At 44.4% G+C, this 15,408-nt stretch overlaps 2 protein-coding genes across 3 annotated transcripts in view; both read left to right on the forward strand.

Moving 5' to 3' along the window:
• fermt2 (FERM domain containing kindlin 2) overlaps positions 1–4,360 on the forward strand; it is a 33,739-nt gene extending 29,379 nt beyond the window's left edge. The window contains 4 exon segments of the mRNA XM_040199641.2: positions 140–160; positions 1,228–1,352; positions 1,466–1,607; positions 2,163–4,360. Of these exon segments, the coding sequence (XP_040055575.2) occupies positions 140–160; positions 1,228–1,352; positions 1,466–1,607; positions 2,163–2,336 (462 nt within the window). The 3' untranslated portion in view covers positions 2,337–4,360.
• An 8,122-nt stretch (positions 4,361–12,482) lies between these two features.
• Positions 12,483–15,408, forward strand: part of stxbp6 (syntaxin binding protein 6 (amisyn)) — a 41,717-nt gene continuing 38,791 nt past the window's right edge. Inside the window, exon 1 of one of the 2 annotated variants that reach the window (XM_040199906.2) lies at positions 12,483–12,854. The gene's annotated coding sequence lies outside the window, so the exon portion shown is untranslated. The remainder of the gene's footprint in view (positions 12,855–15,408) is intronic. The other variant, XM_040199905.2, reaches the window with a different exon arrangement.

Below are 15,408 nucleotides of genomic sequence, written 5' to 3' on the forward strand. Positions count from 1 at the left end.
CAATCAAGGCCTCCTACTTTATTGTTTTTTTTATCTTTCCTCCCTTGACATTGATCTTACTCGCTTGTTCTTTGTCCAACCTTTCTTTTCTCCTTGTATGCATCTCCTTCATTCCTCTGTGCCCTTCTCCCGTCTTCAGCCAGGCTCTATCAGGGACATGGTAAGTTGAGTTGTGTGTCCACTGGGTGACTCGTAAGCCTTAGACACATGGATCTGCATGTGTGTCCAAACACTGAACGCGTTGTGTGTCCGGTTTGCCTCACCTAACCAAACGTAGAATCCTATCATGTAACATGTCACAGTAGCACAGATAGAATCCTTCTTCTTGGTTTGTTTGTTGTTTGTTGTTTACTTGTCACCGTTTCCAGTGTGCCATTAGACAAGCAGATGACACCAAATGCTGTTGATACAACATTTAGACATCTGTATCTTCTACTTTCCTTTACACTACCATTAGCGACAAATATAAATGATCCCAAAAACACCATATTCAGTGATGGTGGTGTTTTACATGTTTCAGCCCATTTAACAGCAGTTACATTTACCAGTAATGGGGAACATTTATCATTGAAATTCAAGAGAAGTACCAATGTGTTGGGGAGTATGACACGGCCCAACAGAAACATCCTGAGGGTACATTAAGTGATCCATCGCAGTAAAACTCATTGATTTTGTAGTCATTTATAAAAAAAATCTAACGCAGTTGAACTAAGAAGGGTTTCTTCTGAACACCACAGAAACGATCCGCCTCGTCCATTCATTCCCAACGCCTGTGTTTGCATTTGGTTTTTCCCTCCAAAGTAGCGCAAGTATGCAATGCTAATCATTAGCTGACTGCAACATGTGGAAGGTTGGCAAAAGTTCACCGCGATGGATTAGTTATTACTGGCTCTGCAGGTCTCTGTTACTCTGCTCTTCCAGCCAAATCCATTGATCAAATCATTATGGGAACACACACCTGCATGCACACCCGCACGTTTACCTTAGTGTGGCTCCCCGGTGGGCTCATAGGTTAATGTCTGACAGCCCTCTGCTTATTGGCTGACTCTGTGTACGCTGATGGCTTTATGGAATTAGCCACGGCTTGTTTATTTACTGTTTGTGTGGATTTGGGTGCATCAGGTGGTTGACGTTTTGCCGACGCGTGTTGGTGTTTGTCTGGACTCAAATAGTGGCAGCACGCCGAAATGTCACAAGCGTAAAGTCGGCCATTGTGTCTCCTGTCAGATTTCAGCTCGGATCCTTGAAGCCCACCAAAATGTGGCTCAGATGAGCCTCATCGAGGCCAAGATGCGCTTCATCCAGGCGTGGCAGTCGCTGCCCGAGTTCGGAATCACTCATTTCCTCGCAAAGTAAGCCGATGCGTCTTTACACTTGTTTTTACAAACCACCAACTCCGTAAGAGTTTCATGCGATCTGCACAGTTTCATTTCACAGTGGCCTCCCTTCTTCTTCTTCTCCTCAGGTTTCAGGGTGGAAAGCGGGACGAACTGATTGGCATCACTTACAACCGTCTGATCCGGATGGACGCGAGCACTGGAGATGCAATCAAGACCTGGCGCTTCAGCAACATGAAACAGTGGAACGTCAACTGGGAGATCAAGATGGTAGGCAGCACGTTGAACAGGAATACTTTCATAAAATGGGATTTTTTTCAATATTCCAAACGGGTTTTCGACCTGTTGTCCCTCAAAGGGTTTTTAGTTGATGTTGTTGTTAGAGCTGACGAGTGGATTTAAAGGGAATTACAAAAGATTTGGCACATCAAATCTTCCCGACAGATTAAAACCTTTTTTGGGGTCTACCCTGAGCTCCACAAAATCAGACAAAAGTGCCCCATGTGATGTAATTTGAGTCAGCGTTATTTCTGATTGGAGCTTTACAGTTTGGAACAAGAAAAATATCTGAAGGTAGATTTAAAAAAAAAAAAAAAAAAAAGAAGTGCGACATCAGACCACTGTAGCCTGATGCTAATCTCAGCTCGAGGTTAGTACACTGGAACAGCTGCAGCGTGGACAAAGCTGCATTGTGGGTAATTCAGGTGCTTTGTTTTGAGGAAGAAAAAGAATGTGTGGAATGATGTTAAGGGGAACAAACGGGACAAGTTACTGAAACACAAATCCCTTTTTGCCGGTTTCTTTATTGCGTACTTTTGTGCTCAGGTGAAGGTGGAATTCGCCGACGAGCCCTGCCTGTCTTTCATATGCGCTGAGGTGGACTGCAAGGTGGTCCACGAGTTCATCGGCGGCTACATCTTCCTGTCCACGCGGGCCAAGGACCAGAACGAGTCTCTGGATGAGGAGATGTTCTACAAGCTGACCAGCGGGTGGATCTGAGCTGCCCAGAACCGCCAGGGGGGCGTTTGTAGGTCAGGCGCCAGGAGGGGAGGGGCTGGGGCACCGCGCGCGTGGCCTTTTATTTTATTCTCCGTCTTGTTTGATTGTTGTGCCGAAGAGTCCAGAGCAGCGCTGTAATCACAATAGCTCGCAGCCTTTCCATTGTTGACGCTGACCAGGTCCTTTTTTTTTTTTTTTTTTTATAACGCTGATGTTCTGGTGAATGCAGCAAATCTTCACACGCACCTGAACCGGGGAAGTTCCTCTGTTCTCCTTCGTCCATCTGCCTTCCTCTCCTCCTGGACTTGATGACCATCAACTAACGTCCACGACACCCTCTTTTTAAAACCAATCAAACACCACACGTAATCCCAAAGAATCCCCCCCGCCCTCCTTTTTGCTCTTTCTCTCACTTCTTTTCCCTCCTTCCTTCTTCTCTTCGGTGTCACTGATACTTACAGCTATATTTAATTATTTATCCTAAGAGACGGACTTGGTGGGAGAGTCTGATCATGAGGCCATCTGTGAGGAGCAGAGGCTACTGAGCACTACGTGTCCATCCTGTTCAATCACATGTAAGCACTTCTTCAGTATACGGTCCTGTTAACAAATAAGCTGTCGTTAAATGTCTTTTTGCTTTGGGTGTGCGTTGTCTTTCCTTCAGAGCCATTGTCGGGTCTGGTCGTTGTATTGGCCGACAGGAGTTTTGTTTTGTATTTAATAGGCTGTTTATTGTGAGCATGTCTGGAAAAACACTACAGTGTCTTGTGGGTGAGAAAATCTGTTCCAACTGATTTGTAACAAACCAAAAAGAAAGTCATCTTTAATAAGTCATCAGCTCAAGTGTTCAGCGTATCTGATGTTACTTGAAAACAAGTTTTTAATCAAAACGTTTGGGGTTGGTATGTTGAAGGAGGATAACTAATGATCATGTGTATTTAAATTATCTCAGTTCCTTGTTATCACAAATGTTTGAAGACTGAACATAGCTCGCTCTATGACTCTATGACTAGATAACCTGCCGAGACGCATTGACGATTTACTCAACATCTTTGTTCATTGCTGCTGTTTTGAACGTGCCGAGAAGTTGCTAAAATCGCAACAGATTTTTTTTTTAATACAAACAAAAAAAAACGATAATTGCTAAGTACACTACGCAACATAAAGAATCCTCGTACAATCTTTTAACTTTATTCTTGTTTCCCACACCATATAGTATTATTATAATTATATCATTACACACCAGCAAAAGGTCACAGTTTGAAGAATGAATATGCAACGTTTTTTTGTCCTTCTGTCCTCAGTGTGAAGGATCAGTAAATGAAGTATTATTTTTTGTAACTAATGTAAAAACACAAACGTTTTATAGAAATGTACAGTTTTTTTCTGCTTTTTGGGGTGTTAGGAAGTTTTTCCTTTCAGAAAAGAGGGGGGAAGCCATCTGTCAACACGTGTATTATTCAGAATTGTGCCTGCTTATGTTGTGTCCTTACTGAGTATTCCTATGAATATAAGTATGAAGATATATGAAGATAACACTACAGTCTCAAACTCCAGGTTTGTTTAAGATATCTGTCAAGTACATATTATAATTGTTTTTTAAAGATACAAATACTTCTTTAAATGTGCTCTTTGTTTTTGCATTTCCACTTTATTTTGTTGGTTTTCTGCTTTCTCTTCTGTCCTGTGGCCCTAAGTTGTGTTTTTATCCCATCTTGAGTTCGCATAAAACTGCATTTATTGTGGCAAATTTGATTTGCTTAGCGCCTTTTTTAATATACTCATTTGTCTGGTTTTGTCACAACTAAAGTGTGCCATTTAATAATGTCCATATGAAGGAGACCCACATTGTTTGAGACGAATCAGCATAAGTGAGTAGAAAACCCAGCCTAGTCTGTTGTTTCTCTGATGTTGCTTTTGTTTGCCTCCAGTGTCAGAAGCAGCGGTGCATGTCCAGCTGCTCTGTTTTCTGACTGTAAAAAAATGCATTTATTTTAAAAAATAAAGTAATTTTTATTTAAAAACGTCCTTGTCTCATTTTCCCAAATGCAGAATGTCTTTAGGTATGAGGCTGACGTGATATTTTTTTTCAATAATGAAAATAACAATCTGTTATTGCTAGACATAAATCTCCAGAAGTGGGCCTGAATTTTAAAGGCTTAATTTGCTCGAACTACAGCCCTACTGGTGGAGGTTTTATGATTATAAGAGTGAACAGTAAAATCAAGTGAGTTCGTTATAAATTACATGATGGAGACCAACGTTTGCATAGAAATATGATACCCAAAGGCAAGGAAGTAACATCCGTATCCTCACACACTCCCTGCCTACCTACATGAGCACTGGTGGCGTTCCTCCACTTGAGGGCACTGCCCCGCCGCCTGTATTTCCTCTCTCGCCCGTCATAATCTTGGTGCATTGCAAGTGGCCCCAAAAATGTTTCTCTGGCCGAGTCTGACGCATCTACCTGGCGTCCCAGCAGAAAAGCAAGCGCCAGATTGCCGAGGAGATTGGACCAGAGAGCGCCTGCAGACGGTCTGTCAGTGAGCGCGCTTTGGGACACACCACAGGTCTGCAGGTGTGAGTGGCCATGACAGCATGGGGGCCTTTTCCCACCTCCTTAAGTCCACGGTACAACCATGTGGAAAGAGCTGCATGGGCCAAATGAGGAAGGTTTTAGAAAGACGACTGCGAGCACAGTCAAGGACCCTAAATTAGATCTATTAAAACACTTTTAATTCCTCTCTGGTTTTATTGAGATCAAACACTACTTGACGAATGAGACGTCTCTGTTGCAGATGTGCAGATTTCATCGGCCCCGTGAGCTTGTGTGCTCAACGTCTCACCTGTTCCATTCATCACAGCAGCGTCCTGGTTGAACCCAGTGCACAGTTCAGTTCCAAAGAAGAAGAATGGCTCTGCTTGTTCTTCCCAGCTGGCTGAAGTCATTGTTAATGCCATGGGGATCTTTCTAGGAAAGTGTTTCTGACAGTCACCATGTTGCCTGCGGGGAACGCGATGCTGGGGATAATGTCAGCCATGGCAGCAGATGTAGTGATTGGCTGGTTTCGGATAAAGCTTTTAGGAATATTTTTTTCTCTTTAGACTAGTGTGTTGAACCTGACTACATCCACTCTGCTGACAACAACTCAGAATAAAGGAAATCTAATTTGATGGAAAATAACTAATAAATATCTAGCTAATTATATAAAAGTATATGTCCAGACTAACAATTTAACAATTTTCTTTGTAATTTTAAGGTAAATTCTATTAGTCTCAGTGATTAAAGACAGCAACTGTTGACTTTAATTAATGTATTTAATGTCTATCTTTAATCAATAAGTAGTCTTATTATTTCCGTCATGTGATTTTTGCAATCAAAACCATTGTGGAACCTAATGCAGCACAACAATATGATTTTTCCTTTTAGCTGGAGATCTTAATAGGATAAATGAATAGGATAATACAACAAAAATATGTACACATATTAAAGAATAAAATAATCAACTCTAAAAAGGACTCACGTGTTATTCCCGTTCTCTTGGACTGTTCAGTCTCGATGTGTTTTCCATGGAAAAGGCCAAAAAGTCCTTGGCTTTTATCTTTAAGTCATCAATTTCATTCTGGAGCAACTAAACTATTCCTCTAAAAAAACAATATATATCATCTAGTCAAAGCTGTTTTTTGGTTCCAGGGTTAAAACATCAAATCTTTTTTAACTCACTAAGTCCTGTTTCTTGTCTTTTGTTCACACCAATAAATCCATGAGATCTTTGTCATTGGTATTAGTTTATTCCTACTGTTAACAACGAGCCTTTCAAATACCCTGTGAGGCTGCTTTTATAGAAAGTTTACACGTTGGTCATTGTATGTTGTGAGTTCTCATATAGAAGATATCCATCTACAGTTCTTAGCAGCTTCAACCACAATCAGCGTTTCACACTACTACAGCTCATCTGTTGGATGATTACTAGAAAGTTTTGGTCATCCACCTTGTTAGTTTGGCCTTGAAGTCCAGGACGTCCCGCATGCAGTTGCAGAAATTACAAGCATATCATCAAAGTCTCAGAAGTGATCCGCAGGGTGTCTTCTCAGCTAATGAGGTCATGTCACATGGTGTTTACAGATAAGAGTCAGGCCTGTTGTGAGCCAACGCGCTTGCATCATCAAATACATGCAATGCAAGAATTTCACAGTCATGCGTTTGTACTGTACACAAGTACACACAAATTGTATGCGATAAATAACAGCCAGAGCTACAGAGGTTGTGTAACATTTAAAGTTGAATCTTCTCCCGGGCGAGTCTTTACTAAGATCATCCACTGGCCTTAAGCACTGTTGTACAAAGTTGGTTAATTCGCATTGCCTCACGCACTAAAACCCTGTTTGGTACATCTTATCTTTCACTTGAGTTAATGCAGTTTACGGGGCTGACTTTGTTCGGGGATTTGTTTGCGACAAACGCGTGCCGGTCCCTTTTTCCCCCTTTCTTTACCTGAGCCTTTATGGGAGTGCAAGTCTGATGACTTGTAAAGGAGGAAACAAGAATGCTGGGAGGTGTTGTTTCAACACTGCAAGACTCAATAGAAATCTTGCTTTTAAAAAAAAGGTTAACAAAATACACAAATAAAGGTGGAGTAAAGGCTGAGTGGGGCACTACAGACACATTTATCTTCAATAGGGGCATTTATTTAGTATGAATATGGCTTCAACATAATGAGATAATCCAGTTGTTTTGAAATCATTCCCTTTCAATCAATAGAATTAAAAAGGCCTCAAACACTAACACCTTCTTGGACCTCATCGGTGTCCTATCCAATTTAATTTCATCCACTTTTTTACCACCCGTGTACCATAAATCATTCACGGACATCAAGCCCCAATCCAAAAACAAGTCAGCGAGGGCCCTCCGCCTCCATGTGTCTCCGCACTGTGACATTACGGCCATGACACCACGTAAAGACAATAAACAATACTGAGACCAAATAAAGACCAAATTGAACTTGCAAAATGAAATTGGATCCCAAAAGGCTTTGCTGATTGAACGGGCAAATTAGCTGCTTTCACCAGAGTGGGTGAAACGCCAAAGTCCGAGGGCGCCAGTGTCCAGACGGCGTCACTGTTTGAGCACCAAAGTTGGCACCAAAGATGCCCTCTGGTCGGACACTTTGAAACTCAGTCGCGCCCTTGTGGCTACACTTGTGGTGACTCATGTATACAAACCCATGGCCCCAAAAGCAGCACCTAAACCGGACTTTGAATGCACCACCACACTCTCCACCTCCACACTACCTCCCTCCCCAGGACTCGGACCGTAGCTCATGGAGTAACATGGCCCACGAACGAGTGGAGCGGGGACGCCCGTCCGCCTGCATGCAACCGCGGGGTTCTCGGGGCCCGCTCCGGCCCCCTGAGGGGAAACGCGGGGGCGGGCGGCGAGCGATGCGGTAGGGTTTGAGAAATTGTGTTTATCGGACAAGCCCGGTAAGGGTGTCCCCAAGGTGGGGATTGCCAACCAGCATAGAAGGTAACGCGCTCCGTGGAAGGACTGCTAGGTACAGACAGGTCGTCTTGGCGGTGGTCCGGAGGAATAGGCCAGCGGGCAACTTCACTTTATCTCATAACCTATAACACCACACAGAAGCCCGGGTCCAAGCTCCTTACGCATTTGCTTCAAAATGAGGTGTGTGGAAAAATCATGGTTCATCCACCCTGCACAAGCTTCAAAAGTGTCCCGATAAGCTCATACTTTTGGCGGGTAGAGCCCGCCGAAGTTCAGCCCTCTGCTCTGGAGGCCTATGTTTTGAAAAACCCAGTTTCTGAAAACGGGCACCTGGAGGCCCTTTGATGTCTGCTGCAAAATCGAAACAATAAGGAGAGGCCCAGACCGGCCCGGGACTTTCTCTTTAACGGGCTCCCGGCTTGGGACGTGTGGACTACACGTCGGGGGGACCAGGGGACAAGTCTCGCCTGTATATGCGTTTAGGGTTGTCCAGGTAGCGCCAGTGATGGAGCCATGTAGCCAAGGAAATGCCGGACTCGGATAAAACTTTGGACCCGGCGTTTCTCTCAATGTCAGATTAATGTTCTCTCAACAGGAGACATTTGGCAAGGTGTAAAAAAAAAAAACATTGTTAAACGACACATTATTTCCATGAAAAGTGTCCAAAAACCATCGCTCGTTAATTACTGAGGTGACCACACACAAAACACACTCTGCACACACACCTATCAATCAGCGGCCTTGCGTCCGTGATGAAGATTGAAATACTTTGTGGTATTTAATGGTGCCCGGAGTCTTTTGCACACCTCGAAGTATAAGCCTTGATGATGAGGTTCTCCTTATGAACATTTCTGCGTTAAGCTGCTGCCTTCGGGCAAAGGGAGATAAATGTTTCTCCGGTGTTGGCACGGTGCGTGTGAGCAGGTGAGGGCAAAGAGAAGACTGACAGAAACTTACTCTTACAGCTCTGCATGCTGTATTGTGTCTCCTTTGTGTTTCTCTGGTGTAGAAGAGAATTGGGTTCACAATGGATAGTTTTGATGTGATGTTAACAGCATCTACAGTGCTTAAAAAGTGGAGTCTTGTGCCACCAGTTTAATGCCAATTATTATGAGATTAGCAAGACCTCCGCTTTCCCCGTAAAACCTACACGTCTAAATCTAATTTGATATTGATTTTTGGGTATTAAAATAAAAGGTGTTGTTGATTGAACAACTGCTCTCATATTATTGATAATAATTAATTATTAAAAGGGACTGGAAGACATTTTTTCTCTGTTTTAGAAAGCGGTAAAGCAGCCATGATTGATCTGAGCATGAAAGTCATTTGGAGCGGCTGGCTGAGCGTTCAGATGATGAAATCTAATTAAGGTTGCTGTCTTTGCTCCCAAAATTCATGCTTAAAAAGTCAGTGTGAGCAGTTGTTTGGAGGGATAATCTCAGAGCAGTTCCAGGTCCTTCGCCTCCAGTAGTGCCTTAAAGGTCATTTGGATCATTTCTACAACCTTCTGGACCAATCGGAAGCGTCTTCACAACCATCACATGAATGATTTATCGTAAAGTGTGGAACAGCCTTGAAGTGTGGCCCGTAGATTTCTCTTAACGGCTACACGGAGGTCAACATAACAAGGGTATATGCTCTTGTACGTCTAATGTGAACCTTCCCTGAACGATATGAGCTCATTGACGTGCTCTGTAACACGCGTGGAATCTTAAACGAACGCACACCTCGTACACTGCGCGCGCTTTTTGGAAGCAACACATGTGCGACGGCTCGGCTTCCCTCTCTAGTCAGCTCTCGCACAGCTTTGGAACCAGTAACAAACCGCACAAACTCAGTGTTTGATTTTAGTGCAATCCCCCGAAAAATGAATGAATACGGACTAACAGGAGAGTGTGTGGGTGTGTGGAGAGACGAGAGGCAGCCGGAGGTCGGACCACAGGGTCCTTCACGCCGTTTCCACCCCTCTATCGCCTGGCCTCCGTGTTTACCCTGAGGGTGGAGGCTGGAGGCAGAAGTGCTGCTAAGGTGGAGCTCCTGATGGGGAAAAGAACAAATTGTGCTTCGAGGAGCGGGAACGCCGTGGATCCGTCCACAATTACAAGCTTGTTGTGCGCACTCGCTTTATGTACGATGCAAAATACTTCACGCAGAATAACAAGGAAATATGTATAAAGTAATGCAGAAGACATCTGTAATTTTTCTCTTTTATGTGGCCTCTTTACGCATCGGTGCAGTGGAGTTGCTCTTCATGAGGGATGAACCAGTGTAACAAGCAGGTATAGAACATCAAAAACAATCTTTAATGCTACTTGAGAGGAACTCTGAGGGGAATATTACACACATGAGTTTCGAAGCGGATAAACTGCACCCAGGGCAGGAAAGCACAGCTGCTCCTGAAAATGACTCAGGCGAAACCAAACAAATGACTCCCCATATAGCGGTAAGTACAAGATACCCAAGCAAATTCACCGGAAAAAGATGTGACTGGTGAATTTTCCGCCCGAAGCTCCCAGTCCCATAACTCAAAGGAATCTCAGCCGCTTGAGCAAAAAACCCCGACGGATGATCCGGCCTCTGAGGCGTCAGGCGTCCAAACGCTCACCTCGGCTTGGAACTGAGCAATTCACATCGTCGAGCGTTCGGCGCGTATGTTTTTCAGCTCGTTTTTGAGACAGGCAGTGCAGCGCAGGTCACAACCTTGTCTTGTTTTAGTGTTTCGCCTCTTTCATCACTTCGATAACCTGCCACGTCTTTCAGCTGCCCCGAATTCCCAAACTCACCAGCAGGAAGCCGCTAATGCCCTATGACCCCTCAATGCCTGTGTGTGTGTGTGTGTGTGTGTGTCTGTGTGGTTTCATGCTCCTGTGTGTGTGTTGTACCCCCCCTCAGACCCTCTTCACTGCCTCTTTTTCCCTCAACCTGGAAAGAGTGACTCATCCTGAGCGTTTGCTCATGTGGGGGAGCGCCGAGGTGCAGCTCAGTGTTCCTACAGTGTGAGCGTCAGTCTGGTATCCAGACTCATCGCTGTCCCAACGTGCCCCGCGGCCATAACGGCAAAACACTCCCCTCCATTTACAGCCTAACACTCACCAGAGGAGCCTGCGCGTAAATCACACTGAATTGCCTGAAGCAAAGCGCAAGGCGATGGTCTCAGAAGACTCAGCAAAACATCTTTCAATTCTTATGTTCTCGAAATGAACTATTTCCACACGCCGCACCAGATGGTTGAGCAGCTTGATGTGGTGTGGAATTACAATGCTAGACGACTTTAATACAATCCAGGAGAAGAAGGAATTTGTGATATTGGCGTTATTTTGTTTTTCAACTGCATGGATGAGAGAATCATTTGTGGAGGCGGTAAACGGATTTTATTCATATGGGAAAATAACAGAATAGCGTCTGAAGGAAATGAATACGGTTGTCCTTATATTCTTAAAATGACACCTTTTCAAAGGACTTTGGTGTTGCAGCAGATTACCACAGACAAACAAACTAACTGCAGTGTATTGAAGGAAATCCGAAGCATTCGTTTTTGATCTCGAACTGCGGTTTGTGCGCCAGAAGTGGATTTGTTCATCCCTCCTCATCAAATTGACAGACATCTGCCCCGGTCGAACCGGTCCTCCGCTCATCGTAAACAGTGGCTCCACTGCTCATCTTTCCCCTTCTGCAGCACGTTGACAATCAAATGAAACAGAAGCACGTCACACTTGAAGCGTCTCAGATGAGGCAGCATTGCCCAAGTGTGTCCGAGTGCGTCCACGATGTAGACGGAGCTTTCGAAGGCAGTCGAATCAAGGGAGGAACTACAGAAGGGAGACTGGAATGACTTGAACTCAGCCGAGCAAAACAGAGACAGACATATGCAGTTCCACTGCCTCTGTGTGTGTGTGTGTGTGTGTGTGAATTCCCAAGGAATACGTCTCTGTTGTCGTGGCTTTGGAAACAAATAATGGTGGTAAACTAGAGGTTGAGCACAGGTTCCTGTAGTGGGCGGCCGTAAAACAGGTAAAAGAAGTTAAGCAGCTTTTTCTGGGGAAATACCCTGATACTTTTCTCATTGACGATCATAATCTCGGGAGCCGTTATGCGCTACATGCAGCGTCACGTTTAAAGTGTTTCAGTTACAGGGTGAAAAAACTAAAAGACATTACCTCCATAATGCTGTTACAGTGGATAAGGACTTTGAGTGACTATTGTGGGGCCATAACCTCGTCATAGTCCTCTGTGCGAACAAGTCATTCAAAAAGTGAAGAGCTAATCATTTTTATATAGTGAGCATTGAAATGAATTATTCAGTTGGCCACACTGTGGGAAGCTGTTTAAAAAAAATACTCATTACATAACATCCCCATAAGGATTCCTCAGTGCAATTGTCATGGACACGTTTATTGCGTTATTGGGTTTTTAGGGTCGCAAACACAGATACTAGATTTGTTTAATTCATAAACTGCACTGTAACTTTTATTTTTAAGCTTGTTTGTTAAGTTTATACATATGTTTCGATAATAAACACCAAAAACAATATTACTCATCAGTATCTACCAAGTCACATTCTAATCATCTGCCTATTATTAAGCTGCGGAGTTGGAATGTAACTTTTCGGGATTGTATCTTTGAGTAAATCCACTGGATTAACTAGTTGAGTCTTGGGTTTGTGGATGGAAAAACCTGCGCTACTAGTTGTAAACTGTCACGCGGACGCGCGCTGCGTGCTGCTCTGACACCGTGCGCGAGGACGCAGTTCGTGCGTCTGGGAACCCGGCTACTGGTTTGGTTTCATGTGCGCACGCACGGTCGCACAACCCACCCACACACACGCGCGGACACACGCAGCCGCAGTCAGACAGCCCCTCCGCAGACACGTCGGCGGGGAAAACAAACTCTCTCTCCGCTCCCAGAGCGACGAACGGCCGCCGTGGAAGTGAAGTGGACGCGATGTTACACGCGAGTGGCTCCCGTTCAGCGTGACGAGGCAAGCGGGGAGAGGCGTCTCAAAGCGGGACACGTCGGTAAGTCCACGCGAGCTCCGACGTCTGCTTTCAATCCGGTTTGACACAATACGTGTAGTTTGTTTCTATTATTTTGTCTCCACTGCTCAACGACGTTTGCACCGCGTCGCCTTGCCAGTTGCGACAAGTGTGCGTGCGCGGTGACTGTTGGCGCGCACGTGCTCGTGTTGCGCCAGGCTGAAGTTGCTGTTTTTATTTTCTCCAATTAGTCGCGCGGGGTTTTGTTTAGTCGCGTTGCTCCTGTTGAGCGTTGCGGGGGCCTTTGGAGAGCTTGGCGATGACGCGTCGTTGACTCGGAGCTTTTGGAGAATTCGAGTCAATTTCCATTAATTGTCCTGTTTATGTGTCTTTGTTCAGAAACCAGTTTCACTCACTACTTCGGGTCATTCACAAATAGTCCAGTGAAATTCGGTGTCGGGTGGAGTCTACCTCGAATAGGATGATTATGGGCTGTGGGCTTCTGTCTGTTCCTTTTTTCACAAGGCCACAATTGTGGTCACCTAAATGATCATAAAGTCTCCACATGGTGACGTTATGGTCTCATAATAATGGCAGTTTGTGATGAAACGCTTGTTGCAGACCAAAATAATCCTGGAGGGGAAAAGTGAATCAATATATTTAATCAACATTAAAAGTTAATTTAAACTATTTCAAACACCCAGTTTGAACTGTAATCTATTTGTTTACAGTTAAACCCATTACATTTCCAAAATACCTTCTCATTGGAAACATCTAGATCTGGATGAAAGCAGAAATGACCAAAGGATAAAACATTTGGGCATCACCAAAATAGAAGAAGCGAGCCTTGAATCTTCATCATGACCATTTCATTCTGAATGAATGTTTACCCAACATGCTTGGTGTTGTTTTTCCCTGAAATGGTTGGTCTTGTGCTTTGTGTAATCAAAAGATAGAAGTAAATTCCTGAAGGCCAATTATCTCTCCGGCGCTGTATCTCTGACGGGGACGTTTGGTTCAGGGGATCACTGAGCCTCCTAATCGCAACCCTCGTGACTCCCGATGGCGTTAACTAACCCACTTAAATGAAAAACATTGCTTCTCCCCATGCAGGAGTTCAGCGCTTAATTTGCTCTGGCATGCCATAAAAGATAAGATTACACCCCCCCCATACTTCACTGTCCCATTACAGTCAGCATAATGTAAACCTTCGGGCCGGCCGCCTCCCTGTGTGTCCGCCACCTCGGCTTGTTTGCTTTTGCTCGACAGATTTATCGTTGCGAACGTACAGACCTTTTTTTGTCGTATGAGGAAAACGATAATGTCGGTAAGATTGGGAGTCCGTGAGGAATCCGTATGCTCCGGATGTGGTTCCTCCCCCTGCAGGCTCTGTTTGCTTCACCTCTGTCTTCATATGTCATCCAAATCTAATATGCACGCCACTTACACTAACGCAGTGCTGTTGCTTTCAGCTCCCCCTTATGCAAACTTATTACACATTCACCTCTTTTGTGCCGTGAATGCCTTGAATCATTTCGCCAGAACGTAAATGACTCATCGCTGTGAAGTAGAATGGCCGTTGCGTTCGACGCATCCATCGGTAAGTGCTCTATGTTTGCTTGTCTGCCACTTACCTGTCAAGTGTTTATGGCCAAACGCTGCTGGGCCATAAAGAACGAGCTCATTAGAGGGCCTCGGCGTGTCATTCATTGATTCACGGTTCGCCCACAGCGCCTTGGCCACTACAACCACTAGCAGGGAAAAAGGGTTGTTCTTCACATTTGTTTCCTTTCGTCTGTCTTCTGATCAATGGTTCCCAGTCGTTTTTAGGACATGTAACAGACGTCAGTATACAAGGTACATTGTTTGCTTTACGTATTGTAAAAGGCAAAATAAATGCTGCTCAAAGTACAAAGACTGATTACTAGGGCAGGACAAAATGTAAGTGAATGAAACCCTGAGAAGGATCTCAACCTCTCGTTCCTCACGCTCCGCTCTCTCAGAGCGTTGCAGACAAATTGCAGATATGTTCCCTAGAGAATAAATTGGGCTACGTAATGCGTGATCCACTATCTGAACACCAGTTTTATCCCATTGCTGAGCACAAGCTTTTCTCCCGTGGGATACTTCGAATCTCTTAAAAGAACTTCTTTCCTGTCATTTCCTGTTCCACGTAGCGTTGTCATGCACACAGTAAACCTCTGGATTTGTGACACAAAGAAATTCTGTATTTGGATTTGTTTGTGAGGGATCCAGATGCTCTGCTCTCCACAAAAGTAAACAAGGGCTGACATGCACTTGTTGTCGTTATTATACGTATACTTACTGCGTCAGCTAAATGACATTTAATGTAATGTGAAGGGCAAAGGCCGGTTTTTCACATGAGTGTCCTTGAAGGAAGCTTAAGGAGGAACCTTGGTGTCGACAAAGCCAGACTTTACATAGTAAAACAGTGTTGCAGAATAGAATGAATTATGCATAGAAAGAAAAGTGTGTTTTTGAGCTTTGCTGAGTGACATGCACATTGAGTTGGTTGCTGATCGAGGGATTTGGGTGTTAGATCTCATAGTTGGAGGGAGAAATCCGGCCTGAAGTC

Source organism: Gasterosteus aculeatus, chromosome 15 (assembly GCF_964276395.1).
Source record: "Gasterosteus aculeatus chromosome 15, fGasAcu3.hap1.1, whole genome shotgun sequence".
Lineage (NCBI taxonomy): Eukaryota > Metazoa > Chordata > Actinopteri > Perciformes > Gasterosteidae > Gasterosteus > Gasterosteus aculeatus.